The 15,016-nt window shown below is 47.0% G+C and overlaps 1 protein-coding gene across 1 annotated transcript in view; it reads left to right on the top strand.

Annotated features, from left to right (window-relative positions):
• Nucleotides 1–15,016, top strand: part of CCDC50 (coiled-coil domain containing 50) — a 39,413-nt gene that overhangs the window by 9,070 nt on the left and 15,327 nt on the right. Inside the window, exons 2-4 of the mRNA XM_059822858.1 lie at nucleotides 8,250–8,312; nucleotides 9,662–9,791; nucleotides 14,648–14,738. Coding sequence (XP_059678841.1) covers nucleotides 8,250–8,312; nucleotides 9,662–9,791; nucleotides 14,648–14,738 — 284 coding nt within the window. The remainder of the gene's footprint in view (nucleotides 1–8,249; nucleotides 8,313–9,661; nucleotides 9,792–14,647; nucleotides 14,739–15,016) is intronic.

The raw sequence follows: 15,016 nt of genomic DNA, 5'->3' as shown, positions 1-15,016 counted from the left end.
TGAGCTTATTCACCACAGCCTGAAACTGAGGGCTTAGAAATGCTAGTGAAGCATCTGAGATCCGGGGTGCCATGGTTCCTGAAAGGCACTCTGAACCACGAAGTGGACCTGCCAGCTCTCTACTGAGAAACTGCTGAACTGAGCAAGGGATTTGGGCTTGCATTTAGCAGAAAAAAGAAGTTTTGCCTATCTGGGAAATTCAGCATGTCCTTCCAAGAGTTTTGTGTAGTATAAAATTGCCTAAAATGCTGAAAAAAAAGCTGAAATAAACAGATCAAAGCAAAATACAGTGATCGCCACTGAGATGAGTCTGGGGGAAGGGAGCGTATGTAGTGCAAATCTCTTGAGATGCAAGCTCCATGCCTGAGCAGTTTTCTGACTGGGTGGCTGTTTTGAGTTGTGCTTGAAAGGAGACTGTTTTTTCTTTTCCCCCTCCCTTACACCAGTTTAAATGAGTGGTGTTGGGCTTAAAACTAAAACTGCCACGACATCATGTCTGCAAAAGAAACAAAAAAGCTTCCAGAAGAGAACAGTCTCATATGATACACAGGACACTGCTCAAGGCATGTTTTACAGCTACAGTAGTGCTCATGGGGACATCTGCATAAGCCAGGGATTTTGACCTCTCCTGGTAAAGGTAACTCCTGCTCCGCTCTCCACTGACGTGTGCAGTGGTTTGCCCTTGGCCAAAGTGAGGGTAGAACACAGCTGTGGGAGGCAGTGTTGTTTGTTTTGCTGTGATATATGGTTGGGAGGCAGTGGTGAAAGTTGACTGCTAGGAGAACTTCTCCCTGTCTTTATTGTTGATAGTCCATTTTGCACATATGGTGTTAGCTGAGTCAACTGAAGCTGTGTCAGATGCTGGAGAGGACGACTAGAGAAGCAACTTTTGTTCTCATTGACTATTAGGATTAACTTCCTCCACACACAGGCCCAGTTATGCCTCAAATACTGTCAGTGAAGTGTGTGTTTGGTTGCCTGGGTTCTGCTACTTGGCTGTGGTGTCAAACTAGGCAAGTGATCCCTGACCAATATATCTACCTTGAGGTTTTTATATCCATCCACCTGGATGTTACTGATGGGTCCACAGTGCGACGGCTGAGCTCACCGGTGACCTTTTGGGTCTGGGCAGTCCTGTTCAGGCTGATGGACGCTGGGTCACTCAGAGTGCTATAGAGATTAATAGTGTCCTGAGCCTGGCAGGTAATGGCTCGCAGACATTAACATACCGTGGCTTATATATCTGCTGTCTGCTTTAAAGTGGCCCTCATGTATGTATTCAGCCCCTCAATGCACAGACATTTCTGGAATAGAAGGCAGCAGTTGTAGCAGCAATATTGGCTATAGGACTGAGGGGTTTTGGAAAGTTCTTGTGACTCGGAGTACTTCATATCTGGGGACCCAGCTGGACCTGGCTAAAACGGCTGAATTTTCAAAGCATGGATGCCAGTACTCTTTAGGGTTCAACGCCATTTTCAAGTATGTCTGTACGTTCAAGCTTAAAGTGCTTCAACTCAACATTTTCTTCTGGAAGTCAAAGACATGGTCTTCAACATTCTTGACCTATGGGTTGTGTTTTAAGCTTGGGGGTTAAGAAGAGTTGCTCTTATTTAGAAAGACTGCAGATGAAGCGATGTAGGGTGTAATTATCCAGTGATGAAAAAGATGGCAGCCTTCTGTAATAAAGGCAGAATGATAAAATTTATCAGTTTGTGGCTGGGGCATGCTCTAGGATGACCTTTTGAGCTCCCTTGTCGTGCTGTTTTGCAATCTTGGGTATCTCCAGCTTCCTGTTTATACTGTGCAAGTGCATCACCTTCTGCTTTGGGGTGTTCAGCAGATGCTCTCTCAGCTTGAGGACTGCTCTACAGTACAGTTTGCAGGCAGGTCTACAGAAATGAGAATGCCAAATTAGTAGTCTCAGAGAAAGCATTTTGAGAATGCTGCTGATTTTTGTTTCAAGGCAGGTTAAAAAATAGACTCACGTTCTGAGGATTTGGTTCCAAAATATACACAGTCGTCTTTTTTTAAAGCATTGTTGGGCACGTGAGAGCTTACTGTTGGAGAACGGTGCAGACAGAACACAAACCTCTCATGGCCTTGACCTTAAGGCATTAACTTAGAGCAGAGAGGATAACCTCCTTCCCAAATCCCAAGCCGTTCTTAGCTTCCAGGCCAAGACTTCCAATAAAAAATAAAAATGGTCTGTGGCAATATTTTTTTTTTTTTTACTTTGCACATTTGCACTTGTAAGAATTAGGCGAAGACCCCTCAGTTTGGTTCCCCATGGGGCTGCCCAGTCTCCTTGTTCAGCCTCGTAGCTCCTGGCTACCTGAGGTCCTGTGGTGCTGTGGCTGAGAAGCAGAAATCATTCCCTTCCCCAGGCTACCCAGCCCTGCCCTCCACCTGGGAGCCACCTTCTCCCTGTGCAAGTTTTCTGATGTCCTTGGCACTGACAGTGCCTGGTGAACAAGGTCCTAGGAATGCCGTCTGTGTAACTGCAGCTGCAGCAGCCGAGACATGTCCCGGCCAGCCTTCCTCCGTGCCCATGTGTGGAAGGAGGAGCTCAGGAATCTCTTGGTGCGATGGAAGAGGCGGGACAGAAATGAGAATCGCTGGGGTCAGGCCGTGCATCTCGCAGAGCAGCTTTGTGGGGGTGAGGAGGAAACGTCCCAGTTGCATGTTTCCTCTGGACGCGGTCCTCAGGGCAGCCTCTCACCGCCAGTTGGGTGGCTGCTTGGTCATGTTGGCTTTGTTTCAAGGAAACAATCTGCAGATTTTGGAGGGCTTACCTGGCTTGGAGTGGCCTGGCCAGTCCCTGCTGGTAAGAGTCACTGTGAGGTCCCAGCTTGCTTTCTAATCTGCAGGGATCTTCATAACTCAGCATCTTCCTGAGACTGCTGGCTTGTTAACAGGCTGCACTTGCTGCTTGCCATTTAATTTGTCAGCTCTGTAGGCACTAAAAAGTGACTTTTAGCTGATGAAACTGTTTTTTCCTGTGTCACTTTTGTCTTTCCTCTCCCTCCTGTCCTTCAGTTCAGTATTCAAAAACTGCAGATGCTCCAAACTAAGCGTGACTCACACCTTCTAGTTTATTTTGTGAATTATCCAGCACATGATGTTGACGGGAAAATGTTGGGAGTGGAGAGGGTGGGGAGTAAGAGATGGTTTTAAAGACCTAAAAGGAAATGCTTGGAGCATGCTTATGTGGTCCCTGGGTCATTGAACTGGCTAGTATCCCAGAGCATGTCATAGGGGCTGCGTGAACCAAGGGGGCCCTGGGGCCCTTCAGCAGTTGTCAAAACACGGTCTAAGACTTCAGGCAGAAGTGGGGGGGGGGGGTGTTTTGCTGTAAGCCTTGCTTGAGAAGCCAGTGGGGTTTGACCTCTTGCAGACACAGCGCACAGTCACGCCACTCATTCCTGGACATCACCTACCTCTTTGTCACACACCTAAGTATCGCTAGCAACATTTAAGGCTGTTTGCTCCTCTGTTGTGGTTACCTCACTTTCTTTGAAGCAGTTTGGTGTTAGAAATGTTGAGCTATGGAGCTGAGGTAATGCTAGTGAGGCAGGAGGCAGAATACGAAAAGGAAAAGGTTATTTCATGAAATTTTGCCAAGTTGTTGTACCTAGAGACATTGTTACCTCAGACACCAAGGCAAGGCTTGCAGCCATGCTGGAAAAGCCACAGATGCGTGGAAAGGCGTATTTCTGGGGTGAATTCTTACTAGTGGAGAAGACTGGTGCTTGGAACTTGCAGAGAGGCTCTTCGGGATCCCTCAAGCAAGCGAGCTCCCTCTTTCATGCTGCTGCATGGATTTTGCAGCCCACCACTGCTGCAGAGGAAGATGCTTCCAACCACGTTTCTGCCCTCGTCCTCCCCTACTAGCACCTCCGCTGCCTGTGGCAGCAGCTGGGATTCCTGGGCTGGCATTTCTTTCATTGACAGCTGTGCCAGAAGCACATATTCCAGGCCTGCTCCCTGCTGCGCCAAGGCAGATTGGCTTAATCAGGCTATGGTAAACCTGTTGTTAATGTTTCACGCTTCACTGGACTCGCCAACTGTAGCTGCTCCGATTGCCCCCCTGCTGCTTGTTTGGCTGTCTGATGGCTCGCAGCCAGGGCCCCGGGATGGGAAGTCAACTTAATTCACAGCAGTGAACGTAACAGATTAATGTTACCTTTCATTTTTTAGGCATACAGTTAGGGAATAAGGAAATAGATTTCTTTCCCCTTAAATACGAAGCCTCTTGGAGAGGAGAAATTGTGAGTCTTTGCGTTGTCGTTGGGCCCATCCTATTTCTCAGCACAAACCCAGTGCGCATAATACTTAGCAATGAGTGTGCTGGGGCCACGCTGAGACTCGGCAGGGGATGAGGACTAGTGCCGATGAAGCTTCGTTTCAGACCATGCCTGGCTGGTCCACATCTCCAGTTGTTTCGTAGCTGCCTTGTTGTTGGATGCACGTCTTCAAGGATGGAGGGTTGGTTTTCTTGGCCTCACTTGTAGCTGCGGTCATGCTTGACTCAGTGTCACGGGTGCTGGGTCTAGTCTTGAGGGAGTGCTCTGCACTAGCCATCGCCTCCAAACTTGCTAGGGAGTTGCAGGTGTCCCCATCTCTTGCCACTTGGCTGGCTGACAGCGCTTTGTTGTGTTCGTAATGGGATGTTCTCCTCTTCCTGTGCACGTTGTTCTCAGGCTGATGGGACTTGGGAATAATGTGCTCGGATGAGTTGGAGGCGGCCAGCCCAGCCAAGTTTCTGACAGTAACGAAAGGTCTTCTTGTGCCGTCTGCCCTGCCAGCAGCTTCAGCAGCACAAAGCGAGGGCTGTGTGCTCGAGCCGTCCGTTCGTGGGTTTGCAAGAGCAGCTTAACGGAGCGTATATGCAGCCAAGTGGTTTCTTCAGCAGTGCACGAGTGAGTCCAAACACGTGCACAAACCCAAGGCTTGCTGCTACCCTGCCAGCCTCCTCTGCGAGGTGTCCCCTGTGAGATGGGGGCACCGTGGAGCCCACACCCTTGGGAGCTTCCAGTGTGCACATCATGAAGAGCCATCCAGTTTACCTCTCTTAGTAATGGATTTTGATGGGAGAATCAGCACAGTTTTAAGACACAGCCCCTGTATTCACATCTAGGCCCTGCAACTTGGTGGCTCGTCCCAGGGCGTTGTCCCCGCTTGCTTTGTTGCTGGCTGTTTAACCTTGGAGACCCATGAACTACTTCCAGTAAATCTCCGGAGGAGCAGTTAGAAGAAGCAGGCCTACCTATACAACACAACAATATGCGATTGGCTTTTTTATTTAAGGAGTCCATTCTTTCTTTAGGAAGTTTTTAGCGGCCCATCAATCAAAAAGGGTTAAACAGTCGTTGCTACATTGTAGGAATGAAGCTCACCGGAGGAGAAGAGGAGACTTTTTTGGGGCTGGTGCAAGACTGTCAAGAGAAGAGCAGCAGTGTTCTACCACGGCCCTCCCACTTTCTCGCCCGTATGCCAAGCATGCTTCTGGCAACATGTTTCTTCCCAAACAAACAGAGAAGTGTGTCTGGGTGTGGGTAGAATGGAGTAAAAAAACCAAACCCTAAATTCCTCCTCTGCACGTGTGCCTCTCTGGGGAGGATGGAGCAAAGGTCTGCCAGCACCAGCAGCACCATGACCGACCAGGCAGAGCTCTCCAATCCCACGGGGATCAGAGCAGCGTATGAACCTGTGCAGAAAGGAGTTGGGAAGGCTGGGATGCAGTTTCATAAGCATTTCTTACAGCAGCAATCTTTATACAAAAAACATGCAGCTCTGAAATGTTCATCCTTGCTCCTGTGCTGCCCGCCTTGTCTTGCTAGTACAGCTGTTCAGGCAGCTGTGCAGTGGACTTGCTCAGAGACATAGTGCGGTTAAAAATAACATTTCACTCCCCCCCCCTTTTTTTTTTTAAACTGTCAGGAGCAAGTCCTGCTTCTTGAATATGTGGTGGTAAAAGCACAGCCCGAGATTTGGGCAGACTGTTTGTGGCTCTGTATTCAAGTGTCTTTGCTTAGCTCTGAACTGATAAGTAGGGCTCAAACCTCTGAGTTGAATGTGCCCTCCCAGCAGGCCAGATGATGCTTGTTGTAAGCAGAAGGTGGTTGTTCCACAATCATGCTATGAAGCTGAAGTCATATTAGGGACCACAGAAATAAAGTCTCTGTGGGCAAGATCCCCTTGCCCTAGCCCATAAAATCATGTGTTCATGACCACCAAGCACCCTGGGTATGTCACCTGTGAATAGCACTGCTGCCTGCTACTCCGCTGTGGCTTTTCCAGAACTGTGGCTGAAGGCAGTGTTTCTTTATTTATACACAAATGCCCACTGGAAGTGTTTCAGTGCTATTTAGTGTTTTGTATCCTCTTTCCATTTTTAAAAGAAGTTGCAATAAAGACAAAGCAACACTAAAACCTTAATTGCACCATCCAGAATTGTACATGCTTGAAGTGAGTCACTATGGGATCGTATAGCCGTAATCTTTGTCCTCGTCTCCACCCTGCTGCTTGTCACTCTCCTTCCCCGAAGTGCTGCGCTAGCTGTTAGGAGCTTTTGTCATCTGTAAAACACCCTCCAATGCAGAAAGACTCAACCAAAAATTCTGTTGACTACGATAAAGGATAAAGCGTTTATCTGACCTCTTAGTACACACAACTAGAAACTCTTCAAGATACTTTGTGAAGATACCTGGGCACAGAGGAACATCTCAATGCTTCTGTAGCAGAGCATGCGCGTCAATGCGGGAAGAGGGAAGGCTTGTGGGACTGTGGCTCGGGAAGATGCGGCTGCTTTCTGGTTTCCTTGTAGTATTTTCCACCCCTTGGTGATGGAAATGTTTTATCTTCTCTGATTCTGAACCCTTTCATAAACGGGTTCCTCTTAAATTCCCCTTGTAGTTTTGGTACGTTCTGGGGGTTTTGGGGTTATTTTCACTTTCTCTTCTAGGCTGTCGCTGTGCTCTGCTAAAGAGAAATCTTGGTCTTCCGCAGAGGTTTCGCCTGTGGAGCGCAGCGGCAGTGGCTCTTACCCCCCTCTGCAGCTTCAGAAGCACCTTGTAGTTCTCTGCTTTGTGCCATACGTTTCCAATGGGAGATACTCCCCTTTTGGGTCCTGTTAAGTTGCTTAGCTTGTCACATTGAGGGGAAAAACAAGTGACAGCCCTCTCCAGTGTAAATTTTTCAGTGCCCCTGCCTTAAATCCCCTTTGATGCAGACGGGAAACCCATGTATGGCAGATGTGCAGATCAGGGCCTGATAATGCAGTTTGGGGGCACAGGTCAGTTTGTCCTTGGTTCACCGAGAAGCTGGTGTGTACTTACCACCAGAAGACTGAACTTGATGCGGTGTGTGCGTGTCCCTCTCCCAGTATGTATGTGACTTGTGTTTTGCTGCCCCGCTGCCTATCACAACAAGTTAAAAATAAACCCTGGTGTTTTTCTGCAGTGTGGGTAGAGCGTTCCTTTGAAAGTTCAAGTGCGAAAAGTGATAGGCATTGGCAAAAATCTGCTCCTTTCAGACTGGTGCCAAAGGGACCTCGTCCCCTTCCCGTTTAGCTTGTCTTTGGGTCATTTTCAGCATCTTTTTAAGAAGCTGTGCTTATTCCTGCCAACGCTGTGGTTGATCCCGTGTCTGGGTTCTAGGTACAAATCCAGCATCTGCACTCAAAAAAGTCAATGAAGCTTACAGGAGACAACTGTAAAATCACTCCTGAGCTGGTAGAAATGCCTTGCAGCGAGAGCCGTGGAGCTCAGTCTGCTCAGCTCCACGGAGGTGACAGTGAGCATGTGCCTTTGTGTGGAGAAAATACTATTCTCAGAGTCTTTAACCTGGCAAAGAAAGTAATAGTAAGCACAAACGCTTGCCCTTGCTTTTAGCTGAACACACTCAGCGGGGGCATTGGTATAAATCTGGGTGGAATACAGGGGTTTGTACACAAGGTCTGATCCAGTGATGGTGTGGGCAATTCTGGTCTTAAATTAAAGAAGCAGAGGTGGAGGAGAGAGTGGAGAAGGCTTGTTACGCAAACGGGGACAAAGAAGTAAGTGCATGCAAAAATAGCCACAAGTGCGGGAGGGGGGAAAAAACCACAAGTCCAGACCTTGGCTGGTAGAAAGCGTGTCAGAAATCTCTGTGTATGTATGCTCCCCCGACCCCCATAGCTCTTTTGATGCTGTTTCTTTCCTCCCCCCGCCCCCCGATGCTAATTCTCTTTGCTTTGTTTCCCTGTCCAGTGTGTCGAGACTTCGCTGTTCTGGAAGATCATACCTTGGCCCATAACTTACAGGAGCAAGAGAGTAAGTAGCAATGATCTTTGGAACAAACTGAGGCAAATTTGTCCCAACAGATATCTGGCTTTGTTTGGTTTTGCTAAGAAAAATTCTCCCTGCTTTTATTTCATTTCTACGCTTTTTAATGGAATACAGATTATTACTGCTGTCTTCACTGTCCTGTAACACTACTCTGTTCTGCCCTGGCTCATGTGCACCCTAGAGATAGTTGCATTTCATGTTTCAATTTTGTGCTCTCCTTTAGAGTTGAGTTTGTTTATGCCATTTATGACAAAATTGCATGTGGGAGTGCACTTGAGGTTTTGTTGCTGTGCAAGGTTTTTAGAAATGACTAGCAATTTTGGAAGCTTCAAGTTTTACAGGCTGACCTGAGGTGCAACCAGAAGAAGTCTGTTTATTTACTTATTTCAGAATCACTAGTACCTGCCTTTTGAAAGGAGGCTTCCTTTTAAGACATTTTGAGGTAGGGCAGCTGTTTACTGCAGGGGTTTAAAAAGGAGAAAAAAAAAAAAAAAAAAAAGTACAGCCAGGAACTTCAAAGTGACTGGTGACTTTTTTTTTTTTTTTTTTTTTTTACATGCTTATCTGTTGCTTTGGGTATGTTTGCATTGCAGTTTCAGGTGTGGTGGCCTCTAATCTTCTTTGCTGGGTGCCAAGACCATTGGTATCTACCAGTACTAGGTGCTAATACCGTTCTAGCTACTCCGCCAAGCGTGCAGCTTACCCTGAAGTTGTGCCCTTGCTGCTGGAACCTGAGACCTCTGAATTGAAGCTGGCTCTCAGCTGCAGCTCATGTAGCCATCTTTTCTTGCAGGCAGTATCCATGTATGGTAAAGGACTTGCTGTAGTATTCAGTTGCTAAATATAAAGGTAGTGAGATTCTGGAACTGATTATGTTGAGAGCAAGAGGAGTTGTCTCCTCTAGAGGTTCTTTAGAACAAATTAGAGAAGTGTCCATCAGAAGTGTTTTAGGTTCAGCTCATCCTCACTGGCCTCTGGTGGTCCCTTCTAGACCCACTTTATGGGGGTACTAGGGTAACTTCCCATGGCCAGAAAATGAAATTGAAAGCCTAAAACCCGTTCCCTGTAAATTTGGATGCGATTAAGATATGCAGATCTTATTTTGGTAACAGACACATGTATACAGCCCCCTCAGTGCTGAAATGAGGCAATCTTAAGCTGCTAGCGTAATTTCAGTTCAGGACTTCCCCACCTTTAGAGATATTACACGATGCTTCTCTGCCAAGAACTGTCTTCCTTTCTGGCCTGGAATCTCCCTCCCACTTGCTTTGTCTTGTTCACACGGTGAAGTTCTGCAGGCTGATTTGGGGGTTCTTGTCTGTGTTTATTTCCAGTTGAGCATCACTTGGCAACAAATGTTCAGCGTAATCGTCTGGTGCAACATGACTTGCAGGTGGCCAAGCAACTGCAAGAAGAGGAGGATCTAAAAGCACGTGCTCAAATCCAGAAACACCGAAAAGACTTGTGAGTTTGGGATGGGGCTGTTGAAATGCTAGTCCCATTTGTCAGAGCACTGAAATCAGCTGCTTTGATTTGAGTTGATTGACAGTATGTGGGGTTCAGGCTGATCAGCCTTTTGCTTTTGTTTCCTTTTTGCTTTGGCTATCTGTTGCTGTAAAAGTATTGATACTAGGCTCTGGCACGGAGTAATGAGGACAGGGAGGGAGTAGGTGGCCCTGGGGCCCGTCCTGGCTTGGATTCTCTTGCCTGACCATGGGAAGGAGCCTTCCTGTTCTGCTGCCTGTTGGCAAAGCGGGGTAACTTGGCCACTTGCGTTGACCTTATCTCTGGCTAAAGTCTGAGAAGGAAGAAACTGCACCACAGAAATACACGGTGTACACAGATGTTGGCGTGTTTGCATTGTGCCTGATGAGTGCTTTTGAGGAGCTGGGCGCAATGCTTTTTGGTGTCGTGCTGCACTGACCAGCTGAAAGCCTCTGCTTGTGCTTGCAGATACGCCACTGTGAAGCAACCTGGGAGGAGGAGCTGCTGCCCTAGGGTCACTTGGTAGAGATGGGTGTTGGGGGACAGGCCTTCTCCTGCAGTCACTGACTTCTGCAGCAGCGGTGGGAGGGTGTTTAATGAGTGATCCAGTTTGCTGTGCAGGTTTGCGCAGGCCTCACACGCCAGATCTAACCCTGTGGCCTGTGATTTGGCTTTCTGTGTGCCATGGCTCTTAGGCTGTGGAGCTGGTGTAGAAATGAAACATGGTAGTGCAGGGCAAAACAAACTGTACTTTCCAATCTAGAGTTAACATTGGTGATTATCTTTCTTTTCTTTTTTTGTTTTGTTTTGTTCCCCTCCCCAGTCTCTTGCAATGCGTGAGATGTAACAAATGGGTTGTGTGAGAGGGCTCAGTCGGATTACGATGATGAGAGACAGGAGCTTCCTTTCTGATGGGGCTCCCTGCAAATGCAGGCTCCGCGAGGCAGGATGCATCTCCCAGCAGCTGTGCTGCCTCCCGGCTTGTGTCGTGCTCTGTGATACCACCCACTAGGTACAGTTGGTGGTGGATCACAAACCCTGGGTGGCTCATCTGGCAGAGACAGCGATGGAGTAGAAGACCTCTGTATTGCAGATGTGTGAGATACAGGACTGGCTTCAAAGGAGCTGCTTGTAAAAGATTTGAAGCTGGGGCGTGACAAATCAGCCACTGTTTTCAATGTTCCCAGCATACGCGGGCAGCACTGGGTAGATACATGTGTACCTCTCAAGTCTGTGTTTTCTTTCAATAGTTTTGTCTTTGTTACCAATTAGAGATGTGAGCGTGTAAATGACAACACAAAAATTGATTTTGTATGGCAGAGATTATTCCTTTTTGTTACTTGCTGCGAACTGCAGACAATTTTCTTGTTGCAGGACTCTGTAAAATGGGATTTACGAACTTTGTGAGCCAAGTTACAGGCAGAACTGCTGATGCAAAATGTTGTGTCAGCAGCAGTTCTGCTCCTGAAAGCATGAGCTCTTCTGCAAGAATAGTAAAAAGAGTTGCAAGCATCCTTTCGTAATTGGATCTTTTTCTTCCTTAATTCTCGGTACACTGCCACTGTCTCTTCCTTGTGCAAGATCCGTGTGTTCTGGCAACAAAATGGTCCTCGCTGTTGCTGCTTTCTGTATTGTCTAGGACAGTTTGACACTGCAGGGTGATGGGAGGAGTAAAAGGGCAGAACTGGGTGGTCTTCAGAAACAGAGAGCATGAAAAAGCTCTTTAAATTTATGGGCTTTCTTTTGTCTTTCAAATCCTAGATTCTCTCAGAAGTACTTTGTGAAGGTAAATGAGAGAGTAGAAATAACTTTTCTTCTCTTTAAGAATTCAGGGAAGCATCAAACCTTATTTTCATGCTTCTTTAAAAGCATCTCTCGCATCTAGCTGAGCAGCCTGCATGCTGCCAAGCATAGTAGCAAGGTTGCTGAAATAACTGTTGGAAATATCAGGAAAAAACGCTCTTTCCTCATTTTGCTCCTAGTGCTGTGATGGTTCTGTTACACTTACATGAACAGCTCCTTTGAATGGTTCCCTTAATTCTTTTTTTTTTTTCTTTCCTCATCTGGCAACAGTTAATTGCTCCAGCCAACGTGAATGGGATCTTTCTGATCACACTGATGTTTTCTTTTTTGCCTCTTTTTCCTAATGATGTAGAGTTTCCCTGACACTCTTAACATTCCTAGCTGCCCAGGAATGAAGGACACCTAGGTGTGATGTTCAGGGGTGGTGACGTTTATGTTGCTCTGGCTGATTTCTGGGGACTGATGGGCACTTGAACTCACGCTGAAGAAATGGAAGGACAAGAAGAGCTGTCATAGTTCTTTAACCTATTTTGTTATGCTCTGTCAAGTTGATACACTAGCCTGTGTTGATTAACTAGTCAAGTGGTATTTAGTTACCACTAAGCAATAAAACCCAAAATCTAATCCTCTGTTCAGTGGTTCTTAGAGATTGATACGGTGTATTCCAAGATGCATGTCATCAGGAACAAGAACATGCTTCCGCTTTTGCATTATGTCTAGTGTTCTTTGCTGCAAGTGGAGAGGCAGTGACCTTGTTGCCTTGGCTCTGAAGGACTCTTAGCTGTTTCTGTCTCCTGTTTGTCTGCAGTAAGATGTATTTTAAGCATTTAGCAAGTCAGTTGGTGCTGATGAACTTGGCACCTTAGCTCTTCTCACAGGTGTCGGGGGAACTGGAGACGTGCAATGCCTTGATATATCTGACCTTTCTAACTTATTTTCTACCTGGATTCATGTCCCCTGAGACTGGGTTAGTGAGGGATCCGCTGTCTTAGCCCATTGACAGTCTGCTCCCCAGGAGTTGCATATTCAGCTGTTGTTTTGCTGGGGACTGTGGTTCCCTGCTGGTACCAGGTTTGCCAAGGTCCCTTTTTCTATGGTAGGCTCACGGACTGGATTTGCTGCTGTGTGAGTTCCTGGGCCTTTGAACAGGTCTCTCCCTGGATTCAAGTGAAATCCACATAGGCACATGCACAAAAGGCCAGGTTTTATTACCTGGATGAAGGAAACTGATGTCTGAAGTTGTTTGACCTGTTGATAACTCCAGCCCTACAAACACTGAAATTCATGGGTGCCTTCCAGGACGTCTCTAGATGTGGGTCAATTTATGAATATGCACAAGAGTTTGTGAGTGTGGTGGTCTGGGAAAGGGAAGAAAATGTCATGTTGTGTCACTGACTTGGGGTTCGTGTGTACTTGAGGTTCATATAAATAACGTGCCGTACCCAGTTGCAGGTCTGCTTCCAAGGAGCAGTTGACAGAATTAAAGAAGCTGCGTTTCCCTGTCGCTGCATGTTCCTTTTCCTTCCCTGTGACAGATTAGTTGTTTTCTTGGTGGCATTTGTCCTCTAAACCCTCTTCTTGTCACAGTGTCCTTCTTCCCCACCCTAAGCCACATACCCATTCTTTCTGTTTCTCTCATTCTTCTTCACTTTCTATAAGAGAAGGCTCTGTGGTACCACTGACTGCTCCAGCCATGTTGCTTCTCTCTGTTTTGCTAGCAAAAGTGCTGGTCTGCACTTACTGTATTATTTTCCTCCGCTCATGTCCTAGACTGTCTTCCAGTCCTTTGCCTCCAAGTTTGTTAGGTCATTTATGCCCTGATCCTTGCTCAAGCCGAGAACTAGTTGCTCCAGCCCACACAGCACAACTTCGACATAGCTGAACCTGCTTCTCTTGAAATATTTGCTTGACTTCCATAATACGCTCTTGGTAGTCCTACCATCACCTGTCTGATCATTGCCAGTGTATTCTTCAAGAGATTGTATTCTAATAAAGCAAGCTCTGCCTGTTGCAAGCTCTGCCCATTCACATCTCCTCTTATGCCTTGCCTTTCAGTAGTCTCAGTTGCAGAGATAGCTTTGATTGATTTTTCTGACCTGTTTAGAGCTAGTCTTTGGTTCAACTTCAACAGTGCTGAGCTAGTCTTTGGTTCAACTTCAACAGTGCTGAAAAAAAGAGCTCTTAATCTTTCTTCTCAAATCCCTCAGCCCTTTTCTGGGTTGCCCTAAGGAACCCCTGGCTGTCGTTCCAGCCTATTTGCCAGGCATCAGAGTGCGTGGCTGAGTATGGCACAATTCTTGCAGATGCTTTCTGTATGACTTCCCTGAAATACGGCCTTCCCGGTCTATCTGCACAGATGAAACTCATTTCATGTCTCAATTACTCCGGTATCTCTCTGTTCCCAGTTAATGCAATCTTGTGTTGTTCCCGCTTCTGCACTGGCACTGTGACGATGGCTCCCTCACCCCTTGTTTTGACGCACGTCACTCTCTTGCCTCTTGGCACCGATTCTGCTTTTGTGCGTAGTCCCACCTCAGTGGCATTTCTTATTCATTGCTGAACTGCCACCTCCAGCCTCCACTTGGCCTACGTACTGTGTTTTGCTATCAGCGTTTCTGCACTTTCTCCTTCCTGGCTTTCACATGAAAACCACTTCCCAGAAATACCTCCATTAACTGTACCCCTAAAGCCCTCCTTTGGCACCATGTGTACAAAAACTCCTTGGCAGAACTGGACTGTTTGCAGAGACTCCTGTGTTCTACCTTGCCCTGCCCTATCTTATGGTTCCTACGTCTTTTCTCAACAAGCTGCCTATGAATCTGTTTTCTCTTGTTTTATACTTTGATTGTGAATGTTTTGGGAGCTATTTTCTAAATTTGGCCAGTAATAAGTACAGGGAGTCCTCGTCCCTGGTGAGGGTTCATAGGCTCTGTGTAAATCAGATGGGTTCTTTAGCTCTTTTATCCCTTTCTCCAGGCTGACTGATGCCTGTGACTTTAGCTGCCTATAATCCTTGTCTCCTTGCCTTCTAGAGAACGACAGGACTGCGAGATCGCTCAGGAAATCCAAGTGAAGCTAGTATTTGAAGCGGAGCAGCGCCGCAGGCAAGAAGAAAAAGACGAGGTAACCTTTAAAGCTGCAGGGATGGCAGGGCTATTTGTAGCAGCCCTTTCAGTGCAGGCATTTCTCGGTCGTTAGCCACAGAAGTTGGCTTGCATGGTGTCAGTCCTGGTCCTCATAGATCCCGGTATGCACAGAGATTTCGGGGAGTCCTGTTACAGGAATAAGATACAGTCATAGTCATCACGCTCAAGGGTCACGAGGATTGTTGATGCCAGTGGCCTTGCTAACGAAGAGGGAAAGTAATAGGTGGGTCTTGCTGAGGTGTTCATTGCCCTGTG

Source organism: Gavia stellata, chromosome 11 (assembly GCF_030936135.1).
Source record: "Gavia stellata isolate bGavSte3 chromosome 11, bGavSte3.hap2, whole genome shotgun sequence".
Lineage (NCBI taxonomy): Eukaryota > Metazoa > Chordata > Aves > Gaviiformes > Gaviidae > Gavia > Gavia stellata.
Note: the sequence above shows the minus strand (reverse complement) of the source record. Positions and strands in the feature narration are given on the sequence as shown.